The 15,887-nt window shown below is 36.3% G+C and overlaps 3 protein-coding genes across 3 annotated transcripts; 2 read left to right on the top strand and 1 right to left on the bottom strand.

Annotated features, from left to right (window-relative positions):
- Window positions 1-2,643: 2,643 nt before the first annotated feature.
- LOC140961315 (uncharacterized) lies at window positions 2,644-9,281 on the top strand. Its single transcript, XM_073419760.1, has 17 exons — window positions 2,644-3,111; window positions 3,830-4,186; window positions 4,277-4,417; window positions 4,651-4,783; window positions 4,885-4,998; window positions 5,114-5,187; window positions 5,267-5,341; window positions 5,793-5,885; window positions 5,971-6,031; window positions 6,130-6,462; window positions 7,501-7,627; window positions 7,713-7,812; window positions 7,900-7,969; window positions 8,110-8,262; window positions 8,344-8,439; window positions 8,550-8,869; window positions 9,015-9,281. The coding sequence occupies exons 1-17, from the start codon at window positions 3,025-3,027 to the stop codon at window positions 9,195-9,197; spliced, it is 2,517 nt and encodes an 838-aa protein (XP_073275861.1). The 5' UTR covers window positions 2,644-3,024; the 3' UTR covers window positions 9,198-9,281.
- Window positions 9,282-9,627: 346 nt separating this feature from the next.
- Window positions 9,628-10,861, bottom strand: LOC140961316 (pathogenesis-related protein 5-like). The gene is made up of 2 exons (XM_073419761.1): window positions 10,613-10,861; window positions 9,628-10,508 (listed from the first exon to the last, which is right to left on the bottom strand). The coding sequence occupies exons 1-2, from the start codon at window positions 10,674-10,676 to the stop codon at window positions 9,811-9,813; spliced, it is 762 nt and encodes a 253-aa protein (XP_073275862.1). The 5' UTR covers window positions 10,677-10,861; the 3' UTR covers window positions 9,628-9,810.
- Window positions 10,862-11,895: 1,034 nt separating this feature from the next.
- Window positions 11,896-13,564, top strand: LOC140961956 (uncharacterized). Its single transcript, XM_073420758.1, has 2 exons — window positions 11,896-12,071; window positions 12,600-13,564. The coding sequence occupies exon 2, from the start codon at window positions 12,618-12,620 to the stop codon at window positions 13,323-13,325; it is 708 nt and encodes a 235-aa protein (XP_073276859.1). The 5' UTR covers window positions 11,896-12,071; window positions 12,600-12,617; the 3' UTR covers window positions 13,326-13,564.
- Window positions 13,565-15,887: the final 2,323 nt, after the last annotated feature.

Genomic DNA, 15,887 nt, shown 5'->3' with positions numbered 1-15,887 from the left:
ATGTTGGCCAGCATAAAAGGCAACAATATAATTTAATAAAAGAAAGGAAAAGAGGCAGGAATAGATTATTTATTTATAATTTTTTTTTAAAAAGGTAGCATTATTACCAATTAAGTATTCATAGTTTGTTGTGTTATCACCGTTGTTGAATATTTAATTTCGACGTGGTCAACTCTAATTGCGTCTTTTTTCGATAATTTATTTATTACATAGCACGAGAAGCCCTATCCCATACTAATAAATACCTAAATCAAGCTATCCCATACAACCTATTTTTTAAGTCGACCATTTTATGCGCCAAATTTTTATGTTAGTTTTTACCGTTTCACGAATCAATTTTATGATATATTCTGATCCAATTTATGAAAAATATTATTTTTATGTCAAATGAATTTATTTGACTCATATCATATCTTCTCATAACAAATATCATCTTTTAATTATAATTTATATCGCATATCTTAAACAAAATGACAATAATATTTCTCCAACCAATCCATTATACTTTTATATAACTTTTTGTTATTAGATATATACCCCAACTAACATTGTCTATGATATCTTTATATTGCTCTACATTATACATAACACTCGCATGCTCTAGTGCTAAAAGGCCTAACCAATACATTAATTTATACGCCATCACTTTTTTGTGTGATATAATGTAATTGTTGCAAAATTATAATTTCTTGAATTCTTGATTCTAAATTATGATAAATGCATGAGTTAGAAAATTTGTTGGGGATCGATGTCGAGTTTAGAGGGGGGCGAATAAACTCTTTTCTTTGATAATAGTTTTTGTAAAGGGTACTATAATCCTGTTAGAGATTGTAGTTGTTCTTGTTTGAGCGTAAGTCCAGCAGATCACAATAATAAGTGTGGAAACGATCCGATGGAGTAAGGTGAAAATAGTAATAACAGTAGGCAATAGAACAGTAGTTGTTTCTGGAAGTTCGAAGATAAAATCTTCTACGTCTCTCCTTCTTCTGTTTCCAGAAGGTATCATTAAAAGACTTTGGATTTTACAGTACAACACTTGTACACAACAACTTCAGCAGGACTTATCATTTGCCTACTGAAACTCTTAGTAACTCAACACAATATAGTTTAATACAACAAGGTTCTGGAAAAGACTCTTTTCCAGATTACAAACTCTTCTTCGAAAATTGTCGTAAAGTGTAAGCTTGAAGAGGAGAAGAAACAGCAGTACAAAATGATCTCCAAGGATCAGATGTAAGATATGAGGCGTGTACTGCTTTTCTTGTAAGTTGAGCTTTGAAAGATAACGATTGGTTCGCGGTTGCTCAATGAAATGTTGGATATATAAATTTCTTTTTTAAAATAATCAATGTCTCCTCTAAAATGGTTTGATCCATAAATATATAGAGATAACTTGACTCCAACGTCTATAATCGAAAACGGCTCCTTGACTTCTGATGGGAACAACTTTATTTCCTAAAAAGGATCCTGCATAAAGCTTTTAACACAATCAGTCTTGTTTTATACCAAAACTGGTAAAACGTATTAAATGACTTCGTACAACATTAATGGTGAAATTAATGCTTAGTACTAGGTAAAGTAACGGTAACATTTAAGATAAAAACAATCGAGTAAAGGCCGTTAAGTACTGATCCAGTGAATTCAAGTTCTGCTTCTGATTTCTAAGCCTTTGAGTACTAAGTACTGCTATTGTTAAAGCGAATCGACAGCTTCTGCTTTTTATTGACTACTGATAATTTCTATTCTTATTGGTTTTGGTTCTTATCACCACAAATAAATTAAGTCTAACAAAATTCATATTTTATATGTAGAAGATAAATGGGGGATGTTGGTCTTGATGTGATATAATAATTGAATGAGGCAAGATGAACTTATTATTAATTACCTAGAATATAAATAAATGAAATTGTGTATTTTATAATGTAAATTAGATATATATTTTAAAATAGTAATAATTTGAATTTTCTTATTTTAAGTGACGAATGACTCTATTACTTAGGCGAGCTAATCTTGCGTCATCAATGAAATTAATGGTAGGTTTTAATTTCTAAACGTTGGTTTGAAAAATTACATGTTAATGATAATTCAAATCTAATAAATTCGTTAGATTTCCACCATTTTATTTAATGTATTTCTTTACTTCAGCAGACATTTTATGAGTGATAAAATACAACTAAATTATATTATATTATCGTAAAAAAAACTAATTATATATATATTTTAAAGTTTATACATCTTATCCTATTTATATTGTATAAAATGACCATAAAATAACTTTAATTATCTACATCAATGTTGGATTTTTTTCTCTGGAAAAAATTATTATTATTATTATTGATATAACTGGACTTTATAATAATTACTACAGTTATCTTTCCTTTTATAATTTTGGCCAAATGTTAAAATATATGTCAATAATCAAATTTCTTGTTTAAAAGATTAATTGACTCAGATTCTTACCATTTTCATTTCTTTTTTTTTTTAGTTGTTTTATCCATACTGATAAATAGTTACCAAAAAGCGCAAATTGAATAAATATATGCTGATTACATATTACAAAGGACCTCAGAAAAGATAATTGTTGCATAAAAAAGTAGATTAAAGAGCTTTTAGGGAGGGCCGATTCAGAATTATCTTATCAAACTCCACCTACTCCCACCGGTCTTTAACTTTCTTTGATTTATTTATTTATTGTAATTTTCAACATCTCGATTTCTTTATTCTCTCTACGCCGTTAACTCCCTCGAAAGTTGCAACTTGAAAACATTTCTGAGGTGTATTTACGGTCCATTGGAGGTGACAATATACTGTCTTGCATGATACAGCAGAGATAAGAGCTGCCATTCTTGGATGAGTTATCGGAAAAGCTGAAATCTTTGCCTTATTTTGTGGAGTTCAAGGGATTTCAGTGTATGGGCTGTGTAATGCAGAGGGGTTTGAGTTTTCTCAGTGGGTGGGAGCCGATCGGGGAAGTGCCATCAATTTGATGGGAACGAGGTTTTCTCCGTTAAACGCAACCGTTTCATGGAGTTAAGGATTCGGTGTTACCGATGTTTCGAGAATTCTTCGCTTCCAAGATTTAAACTGAGTTTTGTTTTCATTTGTGCCAAGGTCATATTTATTTTTCGTTCGTATATTCTTGTTCAGTTTACGGGTTCTTTGGACTCTTGTGGATTTTGTATGAACTGAGAAGTAAAGATTATGTTTTTATTGAAGTGTTGTAGCTGTAATTGAGAATTTCGTCGATTTGGGGGATGTTGTGGGGAGATAATGCCGGGGAATAAAAATAGAAAGTCTGCTAGGATTCGGAACTATTTACTCGTGTTCCATTATCAGTTGCAAAATCTGGGACTTTGTTCCAATTTTTGATAAATTTTTATTTGTGAACTCGGGTTATTTTAGGAAGCTAATTTTATATTTAACATTTTTGTGCCTTCTTGGTAAGATTTCCTATTTGGGTTTGGCACCCCTTTCAAGAGAAATTATTTTGGTCCTTGTTTTTGTCTATCAGTGTGATTTATGTCTTTGCTGACTGACGTGTAATCACGCATAAACCGTGTCTTAAATTTTTGCGTTTCTACAGGTCTGTTGATTCATGTCTTTGACTCTTTGCGAATAATGGATTTGGTTAAAGTAGGCATTATTTTGTTTACTTTAATAATCTAGTCTAACCTGCTCCAAGTGATTTCTGGATTTCCTGGGGCTTTTTTATTTTTTATTTTATTTAATCTACTTATCTTTTCTTGGAAAGACCTCAGACTGATTCGCACATTAGTGTAAATGTAGTATGTAAACAGACAATAAAAGTTATTATCTGCCTGCATTTCAGGTTCTACTGGTATTGTTGTCACTGAATGGTGTTTATTCAGCCAACAAAGATTTTATATTGCATAGGCAAGGACCTGAACAGGGCAAGGAGAATGTAAAATCACATTCTTGTATTCACGATCAGATTATCGAGCAAAGGAAGAGACCTGGTCGTAAAGTTTATTCGGTTTCGGCTCAGCTTTATGACAATGCTGATAATTCCAACTCACTTCACCATAGCGGAAGGGCATTGCTTGGTCTTTCTGAATCAGGGAAGCAACAGAATGATGCTAAGAATCCCATTAGGATTTATTTAAATTATGATGCTGTTGGTCATTCATCGGATAGAGACTGCCGAAACTTGGGGGATATTGTTAAGGCAAGCTTCTGCAAAAACCACTTCTGAATTTATCACATTTAAAATTATGGCTTGGTTATTTTACCTTCACTTTTATATTTTGTTTACCAGCTCGGGGAACCAAGTGGCACTTCTGTTTCTGGAGCACCTTCTTGTAACCCTCACAGCGATCCTCCTGTGTATGGGGACTGCTGGTATAATTGTACACTAGATGACATTGCTGGGGATGACAAAAAGTTTCGCCTTCACAAGGTAATGGTCTTACTCGATTATATTTTATTTTTATGTATCTGGTTGTCCACTGTTATCAAGTCGAAGGATCAAATGCTTGAAACTTACAAATGGAGGTTGTTGAGTGATGGCAATTTGGTATCTAAAAAGTGCATTAATATTCGAGAAGTTTAATAATAGAAGGATATTAAGGGTGGAATTTGCACTACTCAAGGCTGTCTCTCGAAAACACGTAAAATACTGTAAATTTTCAGGCTCTTGGACAAACAGCAGATTGGTTCAGTAGAGCTTTATCTGTTGAGCCTGTGAAGGGGAATTTGCGTTTGAGTGGATATTCTGCTTGTGGACAAGATGGAGGCGTGCAGCTTCCAAGGGAAGCTGTGGAAGGTAAACCTTTTTGCGCAGAGTAATCTCTCAAATAACGAGTGTAATATATCAAATCGCCTTGAAATGCTTCCTTCAATAATAAAAAATTATCATTTTTTCAGAGGGAGTTGCTAATGCAGATTTGGTTCTTTTCGTCACAACCAGACCAACAACAGGCCATACTCTTGCTTGGGCAGTGGCATGTGAACGTGACCAATGGGGTCGTGCTATTGCTGGTATTTGTTTTGCCTTACTAAATTTTGTATGAGATAAAATTATTGTCAAGGCATTTTATCCTATTCATTATCTAACGTAGGAGGATTACCACTGATATGTATTTTCTGGATACAGGACATGTAAATGTTGCACCTCGCCACTTGACTGCTGAAGCCGAAACTTTACTATCTGCCACTCTAATTCATGAGGTAGTTAATTTAAGCTACAGACTTTGCTAGTTAGGGAAGTGCCTTTTTGATTTAATCTCTTGACTTCTTGCTTTCGTAGGTTGTGCACGTGCTTGGATTTGATCCCCATGCCTTCTCTCATTTCCGGGATGAGAGAAAAAGGAGGCGAGGTCGGGTAAGTAGTGCCATAATCTTCAACATTTCTTGGTATTATGGTATATTATGAGATATTATCATTGGATGTTGTCCCTTGCGTGTCTATGTTTTCAACATAGAAGATGGTCATTTATATCCTAGAAGTGGAAGTTTCCCTTGCAGGTTGATAAATTTTTATTTGTGGAAACCGGAAAACAGAGTCGTTTTTTGCAAAATACATATTTGCAACTAAAATTCGGAACTGAAATTACTCGACAGTGACTTATTTGCATATGAAACTGAACGAAGACAAGATACCAGAAAATGCCATTTATCACCTTTGTAAAACAGTGAAAAGATCTTCAAACAGACAGGCAAAAGATTTGAAGCACAAGGAATCAATGAAAAAAGTCTACTTAACCCTTTACTTGTACTCTGACCCTATCTTCTTGAGATCTGACTGAACTATTTTTGTTAAAACTTCTTTGTAGGTTATCGATCAAGCTATGGATGAAAAACTTGGACGAACAGTAACAAGAGTGGTGCTTCCTCGAGTAATCATGCACTCACGTCATCACTATGGGGTAGGTTATTGGTTTATCTTTGTTTTTACGGAGTGAAGAAAGTGTACTGGTGAACATTTCTTGCAATTTTTTTTCATGTTTCTAGGCTTTCTCAGCGAATTTCACTGGATTGGAGCTTGAAGATGGTGGCGGGCGTGGCACATCAGGTTGTTCTCAATTCTTGTTTCTTATTAGTAACCTGAGTATGTCCTTAACTTGATTATATCTTACTGCTGATTCTTATTTTGCCATCAATTTTCCACAGGTTCCCATTGGGAGAAAAGACTTTTGATGAATGAAATTATGACTGGCTCGGTAGATACAAGATCAGTAGTTTCAAAAATGACCCTTGCTTTGCTTGAGGATAGTGGATGGTACCAAGCAAATTACAGCATCGCAGATCGCCTTGACTGGGGTCGCAACCAGGGAATTGAGTTTATTACCTCACCTTGCAGCCGTTGGAAGGGTGCATATCACTGCAACATCACACAGTTTTCTGGATGTACATATAACAGAGAAGCCGAAGGCTACTGTCCTATAGTAAATTACAGTGAGGATCTTCCCCAATGGGCCCGCTACTTTCCACAGGCCAACAAAGGTTTGTTCTTGAGTTGCATTTCTTGAAGTTTAACTCTTATACTTTTCTTTGTTTAAAACAACCATGTGTAATTTTTTGAGTGTAATTCATTTGATGGAATTGGATTTGGAAGATTTGAAATCCATGGATTTGAAATAATTAGGTCGAGGAGTGGAATTGCGAATTGAAGCAAAAAAATGTACTTAGCTAAGGGATTTCAAATCTTTTATTCCTTTGAAATAATTCGGTTGAAGAGTGGATTTGGGAATTGAAGCAAAAAAATGTACTTAGTCAAGGGATTTAAAATCTTTTATTCTAAATTTGAATCAAATGAATACAAAAGATTTTAGGCGTGGATTTGAAATCAAAATAAATAAAACGTTTCGATCCAAACACAACCTTAGAACCTTAGAGAAGGCTGAAAGCGAGCATCTATTTTAACTTCCAATTTTTCTGTCATTTTGGCTTGAGTGCACAAGGAGCAAACTTTCACAACCTTAGCAGATTAACCAAATCGAATCAGTTGGACTGAAAAAAATCATTAACATATCTAATGCTTCTTTGAGGAATGCAAAATAATGAAAGCAATAACTTGTGATAGACTGTAACGAGTGCAAGACTCGAATGCATATGCATGTTCTTTATTTGGTTACGATGATTGACATAATAGATTCTTGTTGTATTATCGAACGAAATGATGATAGTTGTTTCTGTTTGACAATGACTATATTTTATTTCGGTGTTTTTTCATGATGTGGATAAATGATCCTAACAATTAATAGTCTACTAGTTTGCGTGTGTGTACAGTCTTTTTTATCATTATCGATGGACTAAAGTGAAATTTGACAAATTATGGAATGTCTAAATTGATATTTGAATTCTTGAAATAAAAAAAATAAAAATAAAAGTGTGTTGAAATTTTTTTTAAAAAAAACAAAAAACAAAATTGTAATATTAGTATCATATAAGTGTAAATTTGGAAGAAAAAGTTGGTGTCCTTGATGTCCTCAACTTTAATAAAATAGAATAGATGTAATGAGAATATTCTCTGTTTTGCAGGCGGTCAGTCGTCATTGGCTGATTATTGCACTTATTTTGTAGCATACTCTGATGGATCATGTATGGACACTAATAGTGCCAGGGCACCGGACAGGATGCTAGGTGAAGTCCGGGGAAGTAATTCAAGGTGAAATTTTGTTTAGAATGCTTTGATAGAATTACAACTTCTGTAAAATTCGAATAAATTCTTTTCATATTGTCCTTGCATGTAGGTGCATGGCCTCATCATTAGTGCGGAGCGGATTTGTCAGGGGATCTTCGACCCAAGGCAATGGTTGTTATCAGCACCGGTGTATAAACACTTCACTGGAGGTAGGATTTGGTAAACAAACATGTTTATTGATGAGTTTCAAGCCTCTTGGTATCATAACCTAAATATTTTTATGAATGTTTTTCTAGGTTGCGGTTGATGGTGCTTGGAAAACATGTCCTGAGGCTGGGGGACCTGTTCAATTTCCAGGCTTCAGTGGTAACCACATAATTTTAACATATCCATTATGTGCTTATACATGTGTATGTGTGTGCCTGTGTCTCTGTTTTTATGTAAAAGGGTGTAAACACTCATTTGTTTCGTAACCTATCGGTTAAAATGTCCCCTGCCGACTTTAGGTGAACTGATCTGCCCAGCATACCATGAACTTTGCAACATTGATCCAGTCCCTGTCTCTGGTCGATGTCCTAATTCATGTAGTTTTAATGGTGACTGCATTGATTCAAGATGTCATTGCTTTTTGGGGTTCGAGGGTTATGATTGCAGCCAACGTGAGTATATCAACCTTTTGACGTACTGATTTTTTTTATTCTTATATACGGCTTACAGTACGTCTTCTCTTTCATTTACAGGTACGTGCCCCAACAACTGCGGTGGACATGGAAGGTGCCTCGATAGCGGTGTGTGCGATTGTGAAAACAGGTTCACTGGGACTGATTGCACCACAGGTAATATAACATTACACAGATCGATTTCCTTCTATACTAACTTTGTTAAAAGCATATCAAGTTATTTTTGCTAAGCGTTGATTTACACGGTACCCTATTGTGATTTGCAGCCATTTGCGATGAACAATGCAGTCTACATGGTGGAGTCTGTGATGATGGTGTCTGTGAGTTCCGGTGCTCAGATTACGCAGGCTATACGTGCCAGAATAGCTCCATGCTTCTTTCCAGCCTCTCAGTATGCAAAGATGTGTTGGAGAAAGATGTGTTGGGGCAACATTGTGCGCCTAGTGAGTTGAGTATCTTGCAGCAGCTCGAAGAAGTTGTTGTGATGCCGAATTACCATAGATTGTTCCCAGGAGGTCCTCGAAAATTTCTAAATTATATCAGAGGCCGAGACTGTGATGGAGCTGCTAAGCGATTGTCCTGTTGGGTAAGTTTTTTCTCCCTTACTTTTTCACTCCCACGCCTTTTCGTAGAAAGCCATTGGGCGTTGCTTAGTTGTTTACAAGGCCATGAGTCCACAGAGCCCTATAATAAGTTGTCTTCTGATACATTTTTGCTACTATTCAAACCAGATATCTATTCAAAAATGCGACAAAGATGGCGACAATCGTCTACGCGTATGTCATTCAGCTTGCCAATCTTATAACCTAGCGTGCGGTGCATCGCTAGATTGCTCAGATCAGACCCTCTTCAGCAACGAGGACGATGGTGAAGGTCTATGCACTGGATGGGGCGAGTTGAATTCATGGTTGTAATAATGTTAAGTTCTAAACGAGTCGAGCAGCAATCCTCGTAGGACTTATGTACATTGTATGTAGCATCTAGTTTTCCTTATTTTCTTCGATGATCGGTCATTTTTGGTAGGAAAAATTGTGGCACAAATTGGAGGAGCATAATAGTGTAGACATCTTGACCATTCCCAGCCCAAAATAGTTTCAAGAAGATTTGGGAGGAAATGGATGAGTATCGAGGATTTGGCTTTCGAAGAGGGCAGTCCAAACGTAGAGAATTTTAAGAATGTATGGATTAATACAGAAAAAATGGAAAAATTTGTAAATGTAAATTGTTCCTTGTCTGTATTATGGTGGTTTCTCCATTAGAAAAGTAGTCGTGATCGTGATGTTGCATCTTGGCCCTTTTAATGTTGTCTTTTTTATTTTATTTTCCTATTCGGAATGAAAATGAAATAATTATATAAACGCATAAGATTTGTACTGTGATGAGTAATCTCAATATCTGTAACCCATACATGCAAAGAATTTGCAGAACTTATTCAAAAATCATAGATTAAATTTGAGAATTTTGTAACATTTGCTCTCACCATCCAACAAAAAGATTATTGTGGTACTTTCTTTATGAACTACAAATTTATGAAGTGGGACAAAATGTGATGAAGTAATCTGAACCAGTGCAAGTAAACGTACTCGTAGCATCATCATACGCATAACTGTATGCCGCTGGACATGCATTCTTGAATATCTGCGAGTATTGCGTCGGCGAGCATGTACTCGCCGTCGAGTACTGGCCGGTGCAGCAAAATTCCGGCCTATTGAACGCCGCACACGCACTCTTGCATGCCACCACAGCGCCTCCGCCTTCTCCGACAACCTGCAGCTCCTTCGGGCAGTTCTCATTTACGTCCGAAACGCACCCGGCGTACTTGCAGTCTCCCGAACCACCTGAGGGCCGCACCCCAAGGCCGACATTGTAGCCATCCACAAGGCTCACGTCGTAGAAATCTTCGGCCATGTTGCCGCTGCTTCCTAAAGTGAATTCCGCGAGGGTGACGGGCGGAACTCCTCCGCCGGTGCATTTTAACATGCCACCACAGTCTCCGGTCGCACACTTCCCATTTCCAGAGTCATCAAAGTTGCATCCCGTACGAGCCCAGAAACGCCCGGACCAACCTGCAGGCGCGGGAAGCTGGATGGTAGCTCCCGGAGCCAACGCGAAGCCCCCATCTCCAAGAATGGCGACGCCGTTTCCAGAGAGTGTGCCTGGCCAAATCATGTAACTGCAGCTGTTTTGGAGCGTGAATATAGCCCCGGAAGCAATATTTATACCTCCTGCAAATTCAAATGAACCCACCCAAGACGCAAATTTAATCAGCAAAAAAATCAGTTCCATAACAATACATACACTTAAAACAATTCATCTGAATTTTAATCACCCGTGAAGAACATGATCAGGATCAGAACATGGACAACATTTTGCTTACTCGCCATGGGATTCATAGTGTAAAATCCAGACAAGATCTACCTGCAGAGTGTATGTTTTCGTAGAAGTTGCTTATATTTATAGACGGATTGGTGGAAAAAATTGCAGTAGTTGGGTTGTATTGCAAATAATTCCTCACGTCAAAAAAGAAGTTGAATAAAATTGGTTGGGATAACCCACAACTAATGCACGTCAAAGGGTAGTTCCAAGACGTGTGAGACTGCAGATAAATTTGCTTGTCAGTAGGTTGGATTTAATTGTTAACCAAAAGCAGTTGAAAGACTCATTCTTTCGGATCTTTATTTTGTAATTTTTTCCCTTCTAACACGATATGTATGAACAAATCTAACTTTCCATTTGTCTTGGGCAGAAAATTTACAAATCTAATTAAATCTTTCCCACTTATCTAATTTTTCCATCTAAATTAAACTTTCAAACCTCTTTTCAATTTCACACACGAACAAAAATATATTTCATGCGATTTTTGGATCATTTTCAATTTCAACTTCTCGATCATATTAGACTCAGATTTTATGACCAAGATCGTGCAGGGATTTTTATTATTATTTTTTTTAAAATTAAGTGTCACGCAAAGATTTTTTCCCGAGTAACTGAGAAATTTACTTTGTTCTTTGAACCTTAGATTTAAACTAACGGCTTGGACCCGTTGAGAATGTTCCGTGAACTCATCTTGTCATAATAATTTTCATGGGTTTGACCCTTTTGATATGTTCTTGAGCTCGGCTTTTTTGGAAGAGATTATGAGTTCAGAATTTTCAGACCTGGTTAATAATGAGACCCGACCCTTAACAAACTAGGCCAATCTCGGAGATGGATTTGTACATGCCCAGATGTGGTAATTTTAGGGCATCAATATCTATACTAAATATATAAAGGTTGAGATTTTTAGTAGATCGATTTTGTGACATCAATTAATTTTTACGAAAATATCCAATACATTTAGATAAATAATATTTTTATATACATTATTAATAACTATAATATTTAATCCATTTTAGAAATTAAGAAACTTATATATTATTTTTGTATATTACATATTTAATATATTTATATAATCGTTATCGAAATAGTAATTTAAAACTATAACAAAATTTTATGACTAGATTTTATCTATTTAATAATCATAATTCATATACATAATTCTATTTTTTTTACGACCACATATGCATCATTAGGTAGTATATATACTTTGTCATCTGCCTATAGCGTAATGTTCATTAAGAAGCTGCCACGTGGAACACTACAGCGTATCGAATCGTTCGAGCCGCGAAGCCTCTAGGAAAGTCAGATAAACAAACGACGTCGTCTTCTGTCCATCAATCTTTGTTCTCCAAGCGTAATTCCATCATTTCTTGTTTGGTTCTACTGCGCGATTCTTCTCTGATCTGAAGGTAAAATTTCTGATTCTCTTTTCTGTTCGTTGTATTTTTTTTCCATTTCTTGTCATATTGCCATTTAATTTTGCCATAGATCCGCATATATTCGATTTATTCGGGCCATATGTGACTCGATTTTTTGGCGCGCTTGATGGTTTCCTATTTGAAAATACTTTCATGAGTATTTGTCTTAAATTAATGAAATTCGATTTAGGGACGGTCAGAAATTTTGGGTGGTTTAGAATCAGATTGTTTAAGGTTGAGCAAGTATTCGTTTAACCTAATTAATTTGTTTTGTATGGCTTAAAAATTCCATTTTCAGAAAAGTTTGGTATTTTTGTTCATTATTTTGGGTTTTTAAGGGAATTAAATCCTACTGTGATCTTGTTTTTGCATGTTATGGATCGAGACTTTAAACCTTTGGATTTATAAAGGAATCTGGTTGGGAAAAACCTGAATTTTATCTCCTTTGAGCGCTGATATTTGACAAATTTCACGTTTGATCGAGGTTTATTGATAGGTTTGGTTTTTTGGGAAAATTAGGGCATTTACAGTTGAAAGATGGCAACTGGGTTTGGGGAATCCATGAGCAGGCATCCCCCAAGCCCTTCTTGCTCCGGTAGTAATAACAACAGTGATGCTGGAAATTTTGAGTGTAATATCTGCTTTGATTTGGCGCAAGATCCAATTGTTACACTTTGTGGTCATCTCTTCTGCTGGCCATGTCTTTATAAGTGGCTTCATATTCATTCTCGTTCTCAAGAATGCCCTGTCTGCAAGGCCCTTATCCAGGAGGAAAAGTTAGTCCCTCTATATGGCCGTGGAAACAACTCGACTGATCCTCGATCTAGATCGATTCCAGGATTGGAGATTCCGCATCGTCCCACTGGGCAAAGACCTGAGACAGCTCCTACTCCAGATCCTAATGCTAATACTTTTGCACAACATGGATTTGGATTTATGGGAGGATTTGGTCCATTTGGAGGTTTTGCACCAATGGCTACTGCCAATTTTGGAAACTTTACATTCTCGGCTGCTCTAGGTGGCTTGCTTCCATCTTTCTTTAACATGCAAGTGCACGGATTTCCTAATGCCAACATGTATGGAGCGGGACATGGTTTCCACCATGGGTATTCAAATGCATTCCATGGTGGACATGCTCAGGGTCTCCCCCAACGTGGAAATCAGGAACAGCAGGCAGATTCTATATTGAAGGTTCTCTTGTTAATAATTGGTTTGAGTGTGTTCCTGACATTGATTTGGAGTTGAGGAGAATCTGCCCTTGGAGCTCAATTGGTTGACAATGCTCAATATTTTATTGGTTCCTCCATCTGTTAGTTCTCGAGCTGTGTGCCAGTTATCTTTTCTTGTGTTTGTTGCTGTTTTGGTGGTGAAATTATTATTTGATGTGGACCGAAGTTTATTACATCACTAACATGATCTGCTAATGTCTTCGCAGTTTGTATTTTTATTCCTCTTTGAATTCAGTGCTGAAGATAAAACATCAATAGTATTGCGGTGGTGAAGTTCAGTTTTTGGTTTGCGTATGTCCTCCTGTTATTTACCGGTTTCAGAGCGGGAGTTTGGCTGGGACTATGATGTCGTCATTTCTTCAAAATAATTCAAACAACGTTGATTTGTGTTTAAGCAAATGCGCCCTCTTTGTCATTTATGTTTAGATTTTTTTGATTTGATGTGCCATATAAATTCTACATGACATTGTCTAAAGTATCGTGCGGGTTGTGATTAGATGGTTTCAGCCTCCATGTTGATCAGGGGTGTCAAAATCAGACACGATTCACCAACCCGACACGATTCAACCCGAAAAAATCAGGCTTGTGTTTGGTGTTTTCGGGTTCGGGTCAGAACAGGTCGGAGCCGATAGCTTACCCGAAAAAAATGATCTGGTTGGGTTGGGTTCGGTTGACCCAAAAATTTTAATTTTTTTAAAAAATATATAATTAATAAATATTATTTACATTTTTATATATTGTATGTCTGAATAAATATTTATTATATATTTATATCATAAATTTTCATAATTTAATATTTATTTTGAATATTTTTTATTTTCTAAACAAATGTTTATTTGATTTAGTAAATATATTTTATTTTTCTGCAATTAGACTTTCAAATTTAAATCATATATATGATGGATATTTTGTTATTATGTGTTTAAATTAAAATATTAATTTTTTTTAATTTTATTTAATTTTCTTTAAAAAAAATTTTTAAAAAAATCGAAATCGGGTTGATTCGGGTTTGAAATTGGGTTGAGTGTTTTATGGTTGGCTTGGGTTGGGTTCAAGTTGAGCAATTTTTGAATACTCAACTCGATCTAACCCATCCAATCCACCCGAATTGACACCCTTATTGTTGATTGATGACGAACATTTGCATGGTCATGTTTAATTATGGTTGCTTTCCTTTTCGTTTATTTTTTTTCCTGTTGTTCCATATCCAGGTCCGGGGTTCTATAAGCACTAGCGATTGATGGCTTACCCCCTGAGGTCTTTTTTTTTTTTTTTTACTTTCTACTTGTTTTTTTGACTACGACAATGCATTCAGCTTTAAGATTCTAGTTCAGAAACTCTAAGGTTTATCTTGTTCGATACCTTGTCGACTCTTCGTAGCTTATCCATCTGTGAAATTTGAGTAGTTTCATGGATCGTCATTCAAATTTCTTCTGGTCTTGTGTTTCAATGATTTTGGTTGATAAATGGAGTCTGCATATGTGTTGTACGCCTGTTGATGATTCTTCTGTGTCCGTATTACCCTGTCACCTCTCATGCAGTACGGACACAGAATCACAGATTGAATAGTTCATGAGAGGTTATTAGTTATCTTTCTGAGAAGTGGTTGTACGCCTCTAGTGCTTCCGAATTCCCTCAATATGCGTTGGCTGTGTGGTAGGATTTAACATAATTTTATATCAATTAGGATTGGGTCTTTACAATGACTTGTGGGCTTAGCTGTATTTGATTTTGAGCCACATGCATCAAGTTGGCCTCACAAATTAAGTTGGAATCTTTTTGAATAAAACACAGATTGGATTTGATTTGTGTGAAATCGGTAACAAGGTATAATTATTTATAATAGAAACCAAATATAATAATGGATTGAATAACATTAAAGAATAATGTACGAATGCATGCATTGTGATACCCTGTCTCACATCAAAAAAATCATAGATTTAAAATGAGTTTATAATGGTTTACAATAGACTTCTATAGCAACTTGGGTTAATTATTTTCGTAAAACGAGGACGAATACGAAGTAGTTGCTATAGGGGCCCATTGTGCAGTCACGCAGGCGCGGGCCCGGGCTCGGGTTCGGGACGTGACAGAATGATATCAGAGCCGGTCACCGGCATATAACACCGGAAAATAAGTGCTATGCAGGGGAAAGTGTTACGTGAAAGGAAGCCACCTCTTGAACCTGCGAGGCAAAGTGCTACATAACGAGAGCCACCTCTTGAACCTGTAGGAGCCACCTCTAGATTCTCGGTGCTGGTGGATCGAAGGGTCAGGCCGCGACGAGGATGTCGCGTTCTGAAGGAGGGGTGATTGTGATACCCTGTCCCACATCAAAAAAATCATAGATTTAAAATGAGTTTATAATGACTTACAATAGACTTCTATAGCAACTTGGGTTAATCATTTTCGTAAAGCGAGGACGAATACGAAGTAGTTGTTATAGGGGTCCATTGTGCAGTCACGCAGGCGCGGGCCTGGACTCGGGTTCGGGACGTGACATGCATGACTCGATATAGAATAGGTTGGCTGATAAAAGATTTTGAAATAACTAAAAAACGATTGTGGTGTTTTGAGT

The sequence above is a fragment of the Primulina huaijiensis genome, chromosome 16, assembly GCF_012295235.1.
Source record: "Primulina huaijiensis isolate GDHJ02 chromosome 16, ASM1229523v2, whole genome shotgun sequence".
Taxonomy (NCBI): domain Eukaryota; kingdom Viridiplantae; phylum Streptophyta; class Magnoliopsida; order Lamiales; family Gesneriaceae; genus Primulina; species Primulina huaijiensis.
This window is presented reverse-complemented; position numbering and strand designations above follow the sequence as displayed.

Bases quoted from the DNA above. Each gene is read 5' to 3' on its own strand.
- LOC140961315 (XM_073419760.1), top strand. From the start codon at position 3,025: ATGGAGTTAAGGATTCGGTGTTACCGATGTTTCGAGAATTCTTCGCTT. The intron at 4,784-4,884 runs GTAAACCTTTTT...TCATTTTTTCAG, and splicing joins TCCAAGGGAAGCTGTGGAAG to AGGGAGTTGCTAATGCAGAT. The intron at 7,813-7,899 runs GTAGGATTTGGT...ATGTTTTTCTAG, and splicing joins GTATAAACACTTCACTGGAG to GTTGCGGTTGATGGTGCTTG.
- LOC140961316 (XM_073419761.1), bottom strand. From the start codon at position 10,676: ATGAATCCCATGGCGAGTAAGCAAAATGTTGTCCATGTTCTGATCCTG. The intron at 10,509-10,612 runs GTGATTAAAATT...TTGAATTTGCAG, and splicing joins CCTGATCATGTTCTTCACGG to GAGGTATAAATATTGCTTCC.
- LOC140961956 (XM_073420758.1), top strand. From the start codon at position 12,618: ATGGCAACTGGGTTTGGGGAATCCATGAGCAGGCATCCCCCAAGCCCT.